General features: G+C 43.4%; 1 protein-coding gene across 3 annotated transcripts in view; it reads left to right on the forward strand.

Annotated features, from left to right (window-relative positions):
- The window catches only part of AFF2 (ALF transcription elongation factor 2), a 417,511-nt gene that overhangs the window by 232,712 nt on the left and 168,543 nt on the right, over positions 1–16,256 (forward strand). For all 3 annotated transcript variants that reach the window (XM_077308979.1, XM_077308981.1, XM_077308980.1), the window contains exon 5: positions 15,052–15,144. In XM_077308979.1, the coding sequence (XP_077165094.1) occupies positions 15,052–15,144 (93 nt within the window). The remainder of the gene's footprint in view (positions 1–15,051; positions 15,145–16,256) is intronic.

A 16,256-nucleotide genomic window follows, 5' to 3' on the forward strand; every position in this document is an offset into this window, starting at 1 on the left:
TCTTCCTTGCCCTCATTTACCTGCTTTACAATGTATGGATGTTCTGTTTGACCCTGGTGCTATCATGCATGAGAGCAAGATGCAGTGGATGTATGTTTTGATGGATGCCTTTATTTATTTGCTTTTTGCATTTATTTACTAGACTCAAAGCCCGTTCATAAGAATGGGCTTTGAAAGCCCCCCCCCCCCGGCGGCGAGCACACCCAGAGGCCCAGGGAGGGCGTGGGTGTGCTCTGGGGCCTGGAGAGGAGATGACTGAGAGGGGATCTGATAACCATCTTCAGGTATTTAAAAGGCTGCCATATGGATGATGGAGCAGAGTTGTTCTCTCTTGCCCCGAAGGGATGGACCAGAGCCAATGAGATGAAATTAATTCAAAAGAAATTCCATCTAAACATCTGGAAGAAGTTCCTGACAGTTAGTGGTTTCTCCAGTAGAACAGGCTTCCTCGGGAGGTGGTGGGTTCTCCATCTTCGGAAATTTTTAAACAGAGGCTGGATAGCCGTCTGATGGAGAGGCTGATTCTATGGCAGGTTACAGTGGATGAGCAATAGGGTTGTGAGTGGCCTATATAGTGCAGAGGGTTGGACCAGGTGACCCAGGAGATCCCTTCCAACTCTATGATTCTATGATTGTCATGATGTATGAAGTTCTGCGGAGAGAGCATATTCATAAAACAAGGACCTTTCCAGGGTGATGCAGCATATCTCCATGTACTCTGCACATGGAGGCACTTTTCTGTGGAATAGGGTTCCCAGGTGTGGTACTTTCCTTTTGCCCTTTGATTAAGTAGAAGAAACTCAGGAGGCACCATTGAGGGACACCATTCAGGTTAGGACTAAACCTGTGTCTTGCCTCAGGGGATCTGTCAGCTTTTGCAAAACCAAACTTGCTTCCATCTGCACAGTCCCATCTTGTGGAGATCCAGGTCTCTGGCCAAGCCACCCAAGCAACTCCACGGAGTGATACAATAAGAAGGACATCAGTACAGCTGAGGATTCAGCTCCCAATTGTAGGCAACACAGCAACAAGGGGCATCTCCTACTTGTCCCACACTACTTCAATTTGCTTAGCTCAGCCTAGAGCCCACAGCTGTGTGGGAGTAATCCAAGGGTGGATCTTCTTTGGATGATAGTCCTTGAACAAACTCTAATCCCACATTCTCTCTTTGGCACTCCAGAGTGTAATGGAAACAGGAAATTAGAGAGACCAAGAGAAACTGGTTATCCTCTCTGGACTGGAAATCATCCAAAGCTGGCAGCCATGGTCATTAATAACCACACCTCCATTGTGCTCCGGGAAACTGCCTTATGACATTATGAATCTTCAGCTCCATCCAGCTAAACATTTTCTGCACTGACTAGCTGCTGTTCTCCAGAGTCTGAGGTGGACAGCAGCCTTTCTGGACACCTAGGCTGAATCTGCACTTACTTTGTTTATTCCATTGTGGATCCTGCGGAATTCAGATTGATTTGAACTCTGGTCTTCAGCTATCTCCCCCCCCCCAACTGAAATAGAAAAGTGTTCTGCAAATGGTTAGGGAAGCTCAGAAGGCGGGGGAGCCAAGCACAGCTGGAGCCTCTTTCTTTCTTTTCTTGAAGGGGGGGGGAGGCAGGCCAGTGGAGGAGTGGCGGTGGCCAGGCAGTGTCTGGTGGTGACGTGGGCTGTGCAGCGTACAGGTGGTTTCAGGAAGCGGGCGCCACAAGGGCCAGCCTAGTGCAGTTGTGCCTGGCTGTGCTGGGTGTGTCCGTGGAAGCAGTGGCCAGACACTGGACGTGTCCCGGGCAGCGCACCACCCACAGGGCCATTTCCCAAATATTAGGGAAAACTGTGGCAAGGATTTGTGATTGTTTTAATTCTTTTACAGCCTGCCTTTCACTCCGGTGGGAACCCAAAGCAGCTTACATTGTCCTCATCTCCTTGATTTTCACAACAACTCTTTGTGTGTTGCCCAAGGTCACCAGCAAATTTCCATGGTAGATCCTAATCCTAACCACTATATCACATTGGGTCTGAGAAGGAGAATCCAAACCATAAGAAACGTTTTTAACCCTCTCCTTCTCTACAAGAAAGCATTCTCTGTCACTTTAAACTTCCCTCCTTCCTGGGCAGCAAACTGTAGATAACCTCAGCCTTCTCTCGCTTGGCAATTGCTGTGCTGGAAGAGGATCGCTTGACACAAGGAAATTACCTTTTGGCCACATTGCCCTACTTTACATATGCCGTGTGTTGCCAGCTGTGCACAAATTAGGCACGGAATACGATGGAATCTGTCCCAGTAAATTTATATTCTGCGGGAAAGACTAATCATTTTTACAGGTGCATAGATGATGATGATGCCAAGCGTAAAGATAGTGCAGCATCAGGATTGTGTTAGGAGTTCTTGGTGAGCCATCATAAATCTGGCCTGACTTCATTTGCCTGGCAATATTTTTGATATCTCCAATATGTTAGACAAATCAGCAGTGGAAATTGAGATGTAAAGGGCTAGTAAATTGCACAGCAAGAATGTTTCAGCTCCTCTGTTTGCTAGGGAAGGAAAGTAGGGTGAATGTGTGTCTGCATGGATATAGATTCCCACTTTATTTTATTACTGCTGTGAACATATTTTCTTTATATTTATGTAGTTTGCACCATGCTTGGGACCAAGCTTTCTATGGTGCCAAAATTCTATGTGTGTGTGTGTGTGTGTTTTTTTTTTTTTTTTTGAGGCCCTAAAGAAAGGCTATAAGAGCAGATCTATGGACTCGGCAGAATAAGAACTGCTTTTAAAACCCCGATTTCCACTACTCAAAGGAGTTTCAGTGGCTTACAATTGTGAACTTTTCTTCTCCCAAAACAGACAACCTGTGTAGTAGGTTGGGCTGGGAGAGCTCTGAAAACTGTGACTAGTCCAAGGTCACCCAGCTGGCTGCATATGGAGGAGGAATGGGGAATCAATCTCAGTTCTCCAGATTAGAAGCTGCTGTTACTAACCACTACACCTTGCTTGTAGAAGGATTGGAAGATTCTCTTCTCCCACACCATCTCCTCAACAGAAAGCCAGATTGCAGCAGATTGCAGCATCAGGGGACATGAGACTGGAAAAGGATGGTGTGCAGCCTGTTGCCACAGAACGAATTGTGCACCGCTGGCCCCATGCACCTAACTGGCTGTGATTGGCTGATGGGATGGGAGGCAGGCTGAAGGGCTGGGACACATGGCCCTTTAAATTGGGGTGCAAGCTCATTCTCAGCCTCTTTCATATCTGATCTCTGCATTGCTCCTCATCCACCCACCGTTTATTGTTATTGTTATTGTTATTGTTATGTTCTCAGTATTTGTACCATGGTTGCATATTCCCCTTTTTGTATGTGTTGTTACATTATCCGTGTGGAGTCACTGGACCATCCCCTGTTTGGAGGAGAGGCACCTGGCTCGCATCTCTGGGTGGCAGGGGAACCTAGGAGAGGCTGATGCTCACATGATTCCCAACTCACCTGCCACCTCGCGGGTGACAAGCAGGCCTGTAGGCTCATGGGGTCCAGACATGTGCATTGCCTTGTGCCACGGACATGCCACTTTGAAAGGCTTCCTTGCAGCCTGCTGGCGCCAAGATGGCTGGATGTGTCCATGCGGCACCCAAGCTCCTTTGCAAGACAATAAAAGCTGTAGCCAGATTTTTACCAAATAATATCTCTGTTGTTTAAGTCCTCATTCCGGTCCGGTAAATGTCCCCTTGCAATGCAATGCCCCTTCCTGCCCTCCTTTAAGCTCCAATGGAAGACAAGTTTTTCTTTGAGCATCACCTTCTTCTAGGCTCAAAGCATCCCAGGGATTAATTTCTGATCTTGCAAGAATGCTGGGGGATAGGTTTTCAAAAAAAATCTTTAGTGCTATGGCTGTGATCCATATCAACTCCTCCATCCCCAGTCAAAAATCTTGCTTTCAAGGGGCAAGTTATGCGTCTGGGGTTTTAATTGCAGAACTCTAGCATCACATGTAGTTTTATCCTGGCATATAGATCATACACTAAGATCACATAGCCACTGCCAACCAAAATGATAAAGTATTATATAACACGTGATGTGAGGTTTCCAGTTTTTTCCTGCTCCACTTGCTTGCAGCTCTAGGTAGGTCTGGAAACATGTCATGATCTTGTGCTCCTTATAAAATTACTGGAGAGAGATGTGGCCCCAGGTTACTGTTTCGACAGCAGCTAACCACTCTGTTTAATCTGCAGACTCAACCTAAACCATGGATTTTCTAGCAAGATTTTCTACCCATTCAGAGTGTTCAGTCTTTAAGTTTTGTGAGAACACTGAGAAGGGATTTGATAACCATCTTCAAGTATTTAAAAGGCTGCCATATAGAGCAGTGGTCCCCAGCCCCCGGTCCGGGAATGGTACCGGTCCGTGGATCAGTTGGTACTGGGCCGCAGCTCCTCCTCGTTCTCCTCCCCAGCTGCTGCCTTGGGGGCTGCCCTGCCACTCTGCCACTAGTTGGGGAACACTGATATAGAGGATGGAAAGGAGTTGTTCTCTCTTGCCCCGGAGGGACGGACCAGAACAAATGGGATGAAATTAATTCAAAAGAAATTCCATGTCAACATCCGGAAGAAGTTCCTGACAGTTAGAGCGGTTTCTCAGTGGAACAGGCTTCCTTGGGAGGTGGTGAGTTCTCCATCTTTAGAAATTTTAAAACAGAGGCTAGATAGCCATCTGACAGAGAGGCTGATTTTGTGAAGGCTTTAGGGGGTGGCGGGTTAGAGTGGATGAGCGATAGGGTTGTGAGTGGCCTGCATAGTGGAGGGGGTTGGCCTAGATGACCAATGAGGTCCTTTCAAACTCTATGATTCTATGATTCTAAGAAATATACAAGATCTAGAAGCCTCTGCTTCCAGGTCTTTATATTTATTTTTTTTATTTTCTTAGATTTTTATACCACCCTCCCATAAGGCCCAGGACGGCTTACATGGAACATACAGTATATAACAGTCGCCACACAACTTATCAGTAACAATTCTAACTGTAAATATAAGTTTAATAGATTACCATAATTAATTAATTGAACACTTTTCAATAGAACAACTTTAACAAAATTCCTAGTAAGGTTAGAATCATTGAGATTATGAAGGGTCTGACTTGAGAACCATTAGATTTTTTAGGTCAGATTAACCTCAGTTGAATGCCTGGTGAAAGAGCTTCCTTTTACAGGCCCTGTGGAATTCAGTTCAGTTCAAACTTTATTACAGTCCTTCCTTCCTTCCTTCCTTCCTTCCTTCCTTCCTTCCTTCCTTCCTTCCTTCCTTCCTTCCACTGTCTCTCTCTGACCCATTATGCATGGTGGCCAATACTCCGGGTGGCTACCCACTTGAATGTAATCTTCTGGATGTTTAGCCAAAAATTCTTTTGCTTTAATTTCAATCCATTGGTTCTAGTCTGACTCTCTGGGGCAAGAGAGAACAACTCCTCTCCATATGACAGCCCTTCAAGTATTTGAAGATGGTTATCATATCGCCTCTTAGTTGTCTTCTCTCCAGGCTAAACAAGCCATACTCCCTCAACCTTTCCTCATGCAACTTGGTCTCCAAACCCCCCACCAACTTTGTTGCCCTCCTCTGGACACGCTCGTTTCTCTACATCTTTCTTCTGTTGTGATACGCAAAACTGAACACAATACTCCGTGAAGTCTAAGGAGAGCAAGGTAAAGTGGTCACATCACCCCTCATGAGCAGGGGGTTGGACTAGATGGCCTGTATGGCCCCTTCCAACTCTATGATTCTATGATTCTATGATCTGGGTACTATACTTTTAATACAGCCCAAAATTCCTTCTTCCGTAAATGTGAAAGATTCTGCTTCACCACAGTGAAATGTCACTTGGAACAATTAAGTAAAAAAATATATTCAGATTCTGTTCAGGGGCAGAATACTTAGGAAAACATTTCAGGCCAGATGGGGAAGGCCAGAGGACTGAAACTTCCATGTTCAGATAACCAAAGAAACAATGATGGGGAGATTTGTTTACGTCTTTCTTTCTCATTTTTTTCCACCCCTGATTTTTTTTGTACTTTTGGTTTATGCTTTAAGGTGTATGCTGAAAGCATCTTCAGCGCACTCCTAAAAAGGCAATTTGCAAAGAGGCCCTAAGAGTTGGGGAATGTGATATTGCAAGCAGCCCAGAGGGGAGATCCATGTAGAGCACTGGAATCTCAGGTGTGGGGCTCAGATGTAGTCACGGAGCTGTCTGCTCTTTCTCTTTTCTCCGGCTTTCAAGTAACAAGACAGTAGAGAGGCAGTCGAGTTGCTCACTGGAGGCCTTTCTCCACAGAAACAGTGATCATTCTTTCCTATTTCTGTGCCTGAGCAATTCCACCTTTGTTGTTTTCCCAAAGAAAAAAGTTGTCACGATCCCCTCATTACCATTTTTCTTAATGTGATAACTGGAAACTACAAGGAAGCCATCATGTTTGAAAAGCAAGAGCAGTCCTCAGAAGCCATTAGACTGACTAGCATGCCTCTTTGAAAAGACCGTGGCTGGGGAGGAGGGATTTTGCTAAATGCATCATTTTGTCTCCTTTTGCAAGCAGAGTTGTCATTTTGAGTGTCTTGCTTAGAATACGAGTGATCCTTGTAAAAAGGAGAATGCCATGTTAGCAAGGCTAGCCTTTGTATCTCTCCAGTAAAGCGAGATCAACAACTCCCTTTGGTAATTGCTGGAACATGATAATAAATTGCATGTTGTACGAGGGGAGGGGAGGGGGAAGAAACTATTCTTTGGCTGGTTTACTCCAGTTCTTCTTTCTTTGATAACTGGTAATTGTCACTGCTTGACACTTGCTGGAGTTATGCATAACATTGGCTGTTTATGGCTAACTAGCGTGATAATCATTGTTCTCCTGGGTGGTCTTTACATGGGCGTCAGTCCAGCTCTTCTGTGTGACCCCCTGATAAACTGTTGCTAATGAACTGCTTGCCATTGTTTGATGACCAGCCGGAGGCAACAAAGACAATCCGTGCCCAAGTAATAATTACGCTCCATTTTTTGAAGTCACAACCACTCATAAAATCCTGGGTTCCTGCACCGTAATATTTTGTGCTTCATTCTCTCTGTGCTTCATTCTCTCTGTATAAGACATAGCATTTAAGAAAATAGAGAGATGATCACCAAGGTGTTTTCTTAATTTCTGTCTTTAATCATGATTCATTATAAGCAGTACCCTCGCTAAAACATCCTCTTATTTACTCTGGAGTTTTGAAACACTGCTGAGAAAGTGGCAGGGTTGCATTTAAAGAACCTGTAAGGTTCCACTCTGCACTTCACTTTTGACATTTCCCAACGGGTATATGGAATGTGGATATGATGCAGCAGTTTTTCAAATTTCTTTCTTTTAAGACCCTTTCCATAGCAATGTGTTGGCTTTAGGAACCCTTAAACTTTTGCCAAAGAACTTGCACAATGCAGAGGGTTCCAGGAATGTTCTGGAGTGCACTTTTACTTCACTTAGAATGCTGACCAAGGCTTTTTGTGCCACAGAATCACTTTAGTAATGTGGAAAACACTCAATTGGCTGCTTTGGGACTTCACAGTGTCAATTGTAGTATTGGGCAAGGTATCTTGCAGAAATGCTTCTAAGAACGCCCAGAATTCAATTTGAAAACCATTGATCTATTCCAAGGGTCCCGCCCATTTTGAACCGTTATGCAAATAGCAGCAAAAATACTGTGTTAGCCCTGGATTCAAAGCACACTGAGTCCTTTTGCAGGAGCGGTTGATAAGAGGTTGCATCCCCTGATGCAGTGGTCTCCAACCTTTTTATCACCGGGGACCGGTCAACGCATGACAATTTTACTGAGGCCCAGGGAAGTAGTCTTTTGCTGAGGGACATCGCTGCCACCTGAGCCCCTTGCTTTCCCGCTGGTTCCACTTGCTTTCCCACCAGTGCCCCTGACTTCCCGCCACCCGCTGGAAGGCGCTGCCAGCAGCAGCTGCACAGTGCCACACCCAGGGGGAGCCCCAGGTATGGCGGCCGCTGGAGAGCACCAAAGGTGAGCCAGCGGCAGAGTGGCAGGGCAGCCCCTGAGGAGGATGAGGAGGAGCCGCGGCCCAGTACCGACTGATCTACGGACCGGTACCGGTCCCCAGCCTGGGGGTTGGGGACCATTGCCCTGATGGATACATCATAAAAATCCTCTGTCCATGGTAACTGGAGGTCGACAGTTATTTCACATATCCAATTCACAGTTTGTTCAAAGGAATACCATGAAGCAACATTCGAAAAAGTAGGGGACAGCTGTTTATTTTCTGTTTGCAATTTATATGGCTTGCAAAACAGAGACACTTGGCAGGATTTTCAATACTGATAAATAAATAGAAGTTGTTGCAAAAGCTTTCTTTGTTACAGTACAGTCCTGCATGTCACTTTAATGGCCTGAAGCTATAATTTAGTATCCCAATTTAATGAAAGACAATCATGGCTTATACAAAATAACTCAGAAGTAAACCAAGAGTAAATGGAGAATTCAGATTTTGAATCCTCCTATATTCTAAATTGAGTGCTAATGTGCTACTGGCTGGGGCTGATGCATTTAAATCCTTTAGGATTTGGTTGGCTCATTTTGAGCATTTTGCAAAGATGCAGATTAGACGCTGGCTGCAGTGGTTTGGCAGCTTAGTGCATCAAGTAGAACTAAGTGGTTTTGGGACTAATTCCACAGACAGGCTCTGTTAATGCAGTCTAGTCTTTGTCCCCTTGGTAAAACTGACAGAAATTAATAAGAACAAAAGAGAAACTCTGGCTGAACAGAAATGGTTTATCTAGTCCGGAATCCTGTTTCTAACCACATGCCTCTAGAATAAGGTGACCAGATTTTAACTTTGGTAAAGCAGGACACCATTTACCGGGTTGGCTCTTGATTAAAAAATTTGGCCTATATGGAGCAACAAAAAGTTTCATAGAACGCATAGAACGCAAAAATAGTATTGTAATATATATATTTTAGAAAGAACTGTGAGCAGGGCCCCAAACCTCCCCCAGCACTGATATCCAGAGGGTTACTCCCTCTGAACATGGGACTTTCCATTTGGCCTTTGTTACTAATGGTGTGGGAAAGTGCTGTCTGGCCACAACTGACTTATGGTGACTCTGCAGGGTTTTCAAGGCAACATTCAGTGGTGGTTTGCCCTTGCCTACCTCTGCATCACAACCCTAGCATTCCTTGAAGGTCTCCCATCGATATACTAGCCAGGACTGATCGTGCTTAACTTCCAAGATTGGAGGAGATCAGGCTAGCCCGCGCTATCGAGCTCAGGGTTTGCTACTAATAGCCACTGGGAATTTGACTAATCGTCTTTTAAAGGTATCATTTCATCCTATAGCAGTGAACTCCTCAAGTGAATGACTCTTTGAGGGAAGTACACTTTTCTGTGGTCTGTTCTGAATCGACTGCCCATCAACTTCACTGGTGCCCTTCAGCTCTGATATTATGGGAAACCTGCTTTCTTTGTCCCATACATTAATTTATAACCTCCTATACATCTTTTCTTTATCTTTTTTTTAGTTATCCCTTACAGTGAAATTATATGTTTTTTGGAATGCGGGGAAGCATTAAAAATGGAGTGTCCTCCATGGGCAATCTGAAGGGATACTTTCTACCTACCATGTGTTGAATGGTTTATCCCTGCAGCAGAAACTCATTGTAGGATCCTGAAATTGTAGAATGTACTTCCTCCAATTGCTCCCTGCATGTAAGAAAACAAACTAGCCCATGAGAAGTAAATGTCCTAATGCACCTTCTGAAGCAGTAGACAAAGACATTTTGGAACAATGAGCTCTCTGCATCTGGAAGAGTCATGCAATGCGGAGTGAACTTCATTCTCATGCCTCAACTTTTTTTCCATCTCAGATTATATGTGTAAAGGCTGAACAAAGTTTGAGTTTGGTGGCACAAACAGAAGTTAATAGCTAGAATGCCATCGTTGTTTGTATTTTTGTAAAATGGGGATTATGGGTTTTTATTGTAATTTTAATATTTTACTGTGAACCACCGTGAGACCTGTTGGCTAGCAGCGGTATATAAATCCAAAAAAATAAAAAGAAGTTTATTCAAAGTATAGGTTTTTATGTTCAAGCACAGTAACTGAGATACAGCATGTAAAGGTTGCATGTGTAAACTGGACCTGAGTTTCATACTTTATTGTGCTCAGTTAACTTGAGGAAGGATCCATGAATTTTCTATCTCCTATTTTTTAGTGGCTAGCAATGCTGCCAGAGCTGGAGGGAGAAAATCTGCTAAGTATGACTTCAAGGATATCAGGCTGGATATTAAAGATAAGATGGCAGGGAGTAGATGTGGGGTATCACATGAGCCCACAATCTCTGCTATGGTCTCACAGATATTGTTTTTGCATTGGGAACTTCACTACCCCAGCCCCCATTTGGGAGCAGGAAGAGGCGGGGCAACCTGCCCTGACTCAAACTCCAACCTGCAGCCCAGCACAAAACCTCTGGTGTGGAAACAGTCATAATGAATTTGTAATGGTAGCATGCAACCTCAAGGCACAGTGTACATCAAATTTATTAAATTAAATCTGTTGTTGTTAGGTGCAATGTCGTGTCCGACCCATGGCAACCCCATGGACAATGATCCTCCAGGCCTTCCTGTCCTCTACCATTCCCCAGAGTCCATTTAAGTTTGCACCTACTGCTTCAGTGACCCCATCCAGCCACCTCATTCTCTGTTGTCCCCTTCTTCTTTTGCCCTCGATCGCTCCCAGCATTAGGCTCTTCTCCAGGGAGTCCTTCCTTCTCATGAGGTGGCCAAAGTATTTGAATTTCATCTTCAGGATCTGGCCTTCTAAGAAGCAGTCAGGGTTGATCTCCTCTAGGACTGACTGTTTGTTCGCCTTGCAGTCCAAGGGACTCGCAAGAGTCTTCTCCAGCACCAGAGTTCAAAAGCCTCAATCCTTTGACACTTGGCCTTCCTTATGGTCCAACGTTCACAGCCATACATTGCAAAACTCTATGGACAGTACCAAAAGGCAAATTAAATCTACCTTTATTCTTATAGCCCAACCTTCCCTTTTTCATGTTTCATGCATGGAGGCTGAAGCTCCAGTGTAGGTAAGATGCTGTTTGTGTGCAAAGTCACACAGGTACATTTTTTTTCCATCCGGCCTGCATTCAATTTAATTTAAATACATTTTTATTTTATTTAAGTCAGACTTCATGTGGAAGATTTTTATGCTGTTTTCGGATATCAATTTTCTGAACAAACAAACAAAACAATGAAATATGTACAACACAAGTAAGGATCTCTGGGTACAATGCAATCCAGAAGTATATGTCAGTATACTGATTCCCCACACACATTTGAAACATTGCGTCTCCTGTTTGTGTTAAGGGGGACAGTTGTATTTTGGCCATTGAAACTGGAATTGATTGCATCTGGAAATGGAAATGGACCTTGCTGAAACCTTTGGCTATTTACAGTCCTGTCTTAAAACTGTAAATTATAATTATGCTCTTTTCTCGGGGCAAATTCCAAGTTTGGGGGATGGTTCGTTCTTTTATAAAACAGAAAACCATCAGTATAAAGTCGGGGAGTTGTTTGTTTATTTGTTTCCTTGTTTATTCTTCCTTAGACAGATGGAACAAATTATCACACATCCCTCAAACAATCGCCAGTGCTAAACAGCTTCCAAAGAACAGTTGTTTTGTTTACTCCAAGGAACCTTGCCAAGGTTTTGGATTTGCAGAGATGAAATTATATGTTACTATTAGTAACTTCTTAAAAGAATTAACTTTTCTTTTTTCATTCTATATTAGACTTTGGCATGAGTTGTGCTGCTGAATCATCAATTAGGAGTGTAGTGTTTTAATATATCGATGTCCCCACTGTGGTCATCCGTAGATGTGGGGGGAACGCTGGGATTGAGGAAGGCGGGCCTGCCCTCCTCCAAGTGACAACCTTTCAAACACTTAAAGAGGGCTATCATGTCCCCTCTCAACCTTCTTTACTCCAGGCTGAACATTCCCAAGTCCCTCAACCTATCTTCATAGGGCTTGGTCCCTTGGCCCCAGATCATCCTCGTCACTCTCCTCTGTACCCTTTCAATTTTATCTACGTCCTTCTTGATTTCAATTTTATCTACGTCCTTCCTAAATAAGTGTAGGCTATATTGTTTTGTTTTCATACATATACCAAAGAGCTTGGCCATCATTGTTTTAATACAACATTCTTTAAAGTGCTGCTTGTACGTAAGAAATACAAAAGTATTGAATGCTCACCACCCCAAGATCTCTTATGTAGAGAACTGCCCATTTAAAACATGAAAAGTAAGGAACAAAGCAAGTCTACGTCGCATCCATCAGTGAAGGCAATTTTGGAATTGTTTTAAAGTCCAAGCCAATTGACATTAAATCCTGATGATTTGTGGACCTGCTTCTGATAATCCCGCCCTAATACATGTTGTTTGTACGCTCTTATTACACCCAAAGAATTTCTAAAAGCTTTCACATTTGGAAATTGAATTATTCTTCTTCCCCACACCACCCCAATTAAAATCAAATTTAAAACTTCTATTGTTTTCTGCTGACTTCCCCAAAATGTACATGAGATACAGTGTCGTAGGCTGAGAACAAAGGTGAGCATTCTGCTCAGCACTGCATTACGACTAAGAGACGTATGGTAACATTTTCATATGTCACTGAAGGACATTACTTGGCCACTTGGTATTAAATGTCATACTCTACTTGCTCCTAATATACATTATTCTGAAGTAGTTATGCTTACATATTAAAGTCTTGGGTCATTTAGGGAGGGGGTTAATTTATCATTTCAAATCATTTGAGTTGTCATCTTTTTGTTTGTTCACAATTAATTAACAACTTTCAACAGTGTATATCAAACTAATTTCAACAACTATGAGGACTGGGAGGCTTTGTTTTTGAAAACTTGTGGTGTCTGAGAATCTACAGGCTCTACAGAGCCCTTCAAAAGAACTTCAGGGATACATGAAGATTAATGGGCTGTATCCACCAATTGTTTAAACTAGAATGAGTGTCAAAACATCCAATAAATTCAGATGTCAAAAAAAACAATTGGAGTGGGGCAGAGAAATTGTCTGGGATTTGTTGGGTGGGTTCTTCCCCTTGGGGTCCTTCAGAGATACATATGGATTTAATACATGATTCTGCCTTTGGTGAAGGGTGGCAAGTCATGGAGATTCTGTGTGCAAAGTGACCTGTGTTGGTTATGCCATGCCAAGAGTGATTAGGAGCTGTAAGCATGTAAACCCACCTGTTATTCCAAGGCTATGCCCGGCACACACCTGCACATTCAACCATAAGAGGGCAATGGAAAGATCTTTACACTTCCTGTGAGCACAATAACTGCTAGTCAAGGTGACAATTTGTTACAGCTTGAGGATGGGCCAAGGTGAGCCACAGCCAAGGTGAGCTATTGCGCAAGGTGTTATACGGTGCTTTGCTACTGCAAGGCAACTTCTTGTGCTATTGAAAACTGAAGACCATTGTGACAGCAGTACATGCCACTGATTGCCTGTGATGGGGCAAGGTAGTAGATGATTCATAATATTGTAGTTTTCCATTCTTGTAAAATCACCTTTGGATGATGTTGCTTTGATAAAAAATAAGTTGAAATAAATTGTGTGTATTGTTTACTGCTGTATTCATAGCTTCCCTGTTGGGACAAGTCCTTGTAGGCTGAATATAAAGAATGGGTGTTTTTCAACATGCCTTTGAGAAACTCCACTTGTCTGTTAAACCGTTCTCCTGACATCTGTTAAAATCATTGAAAATAGAAAAACGTTTTCTGTATTCTTATGAGGAAACATCTCTTTGTTTGAAATTATTTGAATCTTGTCTTAATTCGGGACAGAGAATAAACACATGAAGCTGCCTTATACTGAATCAGACCCCTGGTCCATCAAAATCAGTATTGTCTACTCCAAGGGTAGTTAACCTGTGGTCCTCCAGATGTCCATGGACTACAATTCCCATGAGCCCCTGCCAGCATTTGCATCTGGACGTCTGGAGGGCCGCAGTTTGACTACCCCTGGTCTACTCATTCCAGCAGCAGCTCTCTGGGGTCTCAGGCAGAGGTCTTTGTGATCACAAATCATAGAATCATAGAGATGGATGATACCTACTGGGTCATCTAGTCCAACCCCCTGCAGAATGCAGGAAATTCACAACAAGCTGCCCACCCACAGTGACCCCAGTTCCATGTCCAGATGATGACCCCCCCAACCCCCCAAATAAACCAGAATCCCTGGCCTGTCTGGCCTGGAGGAAATTTGCCTCCCAACCCTGAGGTGGTAATTGGCGTCTCCCCGGGCCACAGGAAGCCAAACATGGACACAAACTCTTCTGCCCAGCCATTTACAATCTGTCTAAATTCATAGTATCAGCATTTCTGTAAGGTGGCTATCTAGCCTCTCCTTAAAACTTCTAAAAAAACTTCTAAAAACGTCTTAAAAACTCATTAAAACTTCTACCACCTTCCAAGGAAGCCTGTTCCATTACCAGAAAATTTAAATGGAGATGCCTGGGATTCAATCTGGGATCTTCTGCATGCCAGACAGATATTCTACCACTGACTCATTGCTCTTCCCAAAAATACTATAAAATCTGTACATTTATTCTATTTGTCTCATTCAATTTGTGAGTTGCTTTGTAATTTTTCAAATAAGGTTTTAATAGAAGCACTCATCTCCAGTTCAGAAGATACATTTTGATAAGAGTTGGCTTTTCATCAGACTAGACATGAAATCCGTGTTACTTTTAAGTAAGCTGACACTGCCATGCTTTCCTCTCATGCAAAATAGCTGTGTCTTTTTAAATCTTTGTGTTCTCTGTATCACAAAATAATCTTTTATTAAAAAACTAGTTTTTTAAAGCAGCAACTGGAAAATATTGCAGTGTATCACTAGAGACATAAACGAATGTCTTTCTGAATACTCATTAAATTGTTAACAAAGTTAATGAAAACATGGATTGGTGTATGTAATGCAAACTACATTCCTGGTGTTTTTTTTTTCTTGCTAGGAGATGACCCATTCCTGGCCTCCACCTCTCACTGCCATACACACACCTGGGAAGGCAGAACAGAATAAATTTTCCATTCCGAACAAAGTGCAGGTATGCTATGGGCATCCTTGATATTAGTTGTATGCCACCAAACCCACCCATTGCTCTTGGTAAATGAAATACTGGGATTGAATTCACTAGCCCTGAGCCAGCTGTGTCTGTGCGGTTCATGTTCATACCTATTGGCAGCCATTATTTGATCACATCCTGTTTTTTAGGGCAGTGCGTACAGTCTCGTGTTTCCCTGCCAGTGGGTAAATAAGAGAGTGATTTAAAACCATGTCCCCCATTTGAGCTGCTCATCCACCCACCCTCCCTAGGGCTGTCTCTAACTGATCGTCAGAGATTCTCCTTCATAGCATAAGGGGGGGGGATAATTAAATAAAGCTGGTCGGGGTAGTCAGGTAAGGCCCTAACTAACACAGCATTGGTACACGTTTGTTACTAATTTAATTGGATCTGAAAGCAGCTAGATCATAGGCTGGAGAAAGGTCACATGAACAGAGGTTATGGGCTGATCAACCTAAGTACCAGGGGAGTGAACATTCTTGATGTTAGACATAATACCTTAAGCCCTCATGTCAACAAGTGTGATGGGCAGCATTTCTCAGAACACTTTGGTGTACAGGAGAAGACAAGTGAAGAGTGCCTATGTAACTGCTTGGAGCCAGGGTAGGATTGACCAGGTGACACTGAAGCATCTTTACCCCCCCCTGCAGTTTACCCCATATATACCTGAGTAGACCTTTTTAGGATTGCTCTCTGCGACCAATTAAGAAGAAGAAGAAGAAGAAGAAGAAGAAGAAGAAGAAGAAGAAGAAGAAGAAGAAGAAGAAGAAGAAGAAGAAGAAGAAGAAGAAGAAGAAGAAGAAGAAGAAGAAGAAGAAGAAGAAGAAGAAGAAGAAGAAGAAGAAGAAGAAGAAGAAGAAGAAGAAGAAGAAGAAGAGCTGGTTCTTATATGCCACTTTTCCCTACCCAAAGGAGGCTCAAAGCGGCTGACAGTCGCCTTCCCTTTCCTCTCCCCACAACAGACACCCTGTGGGGTGGGTAAGGCTGAGAGAGCCCTGATATCACTGCTCGGTCAGAACAGTTTTATCAGTGCCGTGGCGAGCCCAAGGTCACCCAGCTGGCTGCATGTTGGGGGAGCACAGAATCGAACCCGG

Source organism: Paroedura picta, chromosome 13 (assembly GCF_049243985.1).
Source record: "Paroedura picta isolate Pp20150507F chromosome 13, Ppicta_v3.0, whole genome shotgun sequence".
Lineage (NCBI taxonomy): Eukaryota > Metazoa > Chordata > Lepidosauria > Squamata > Gekkonidae > Paroedura > Paroedura picta.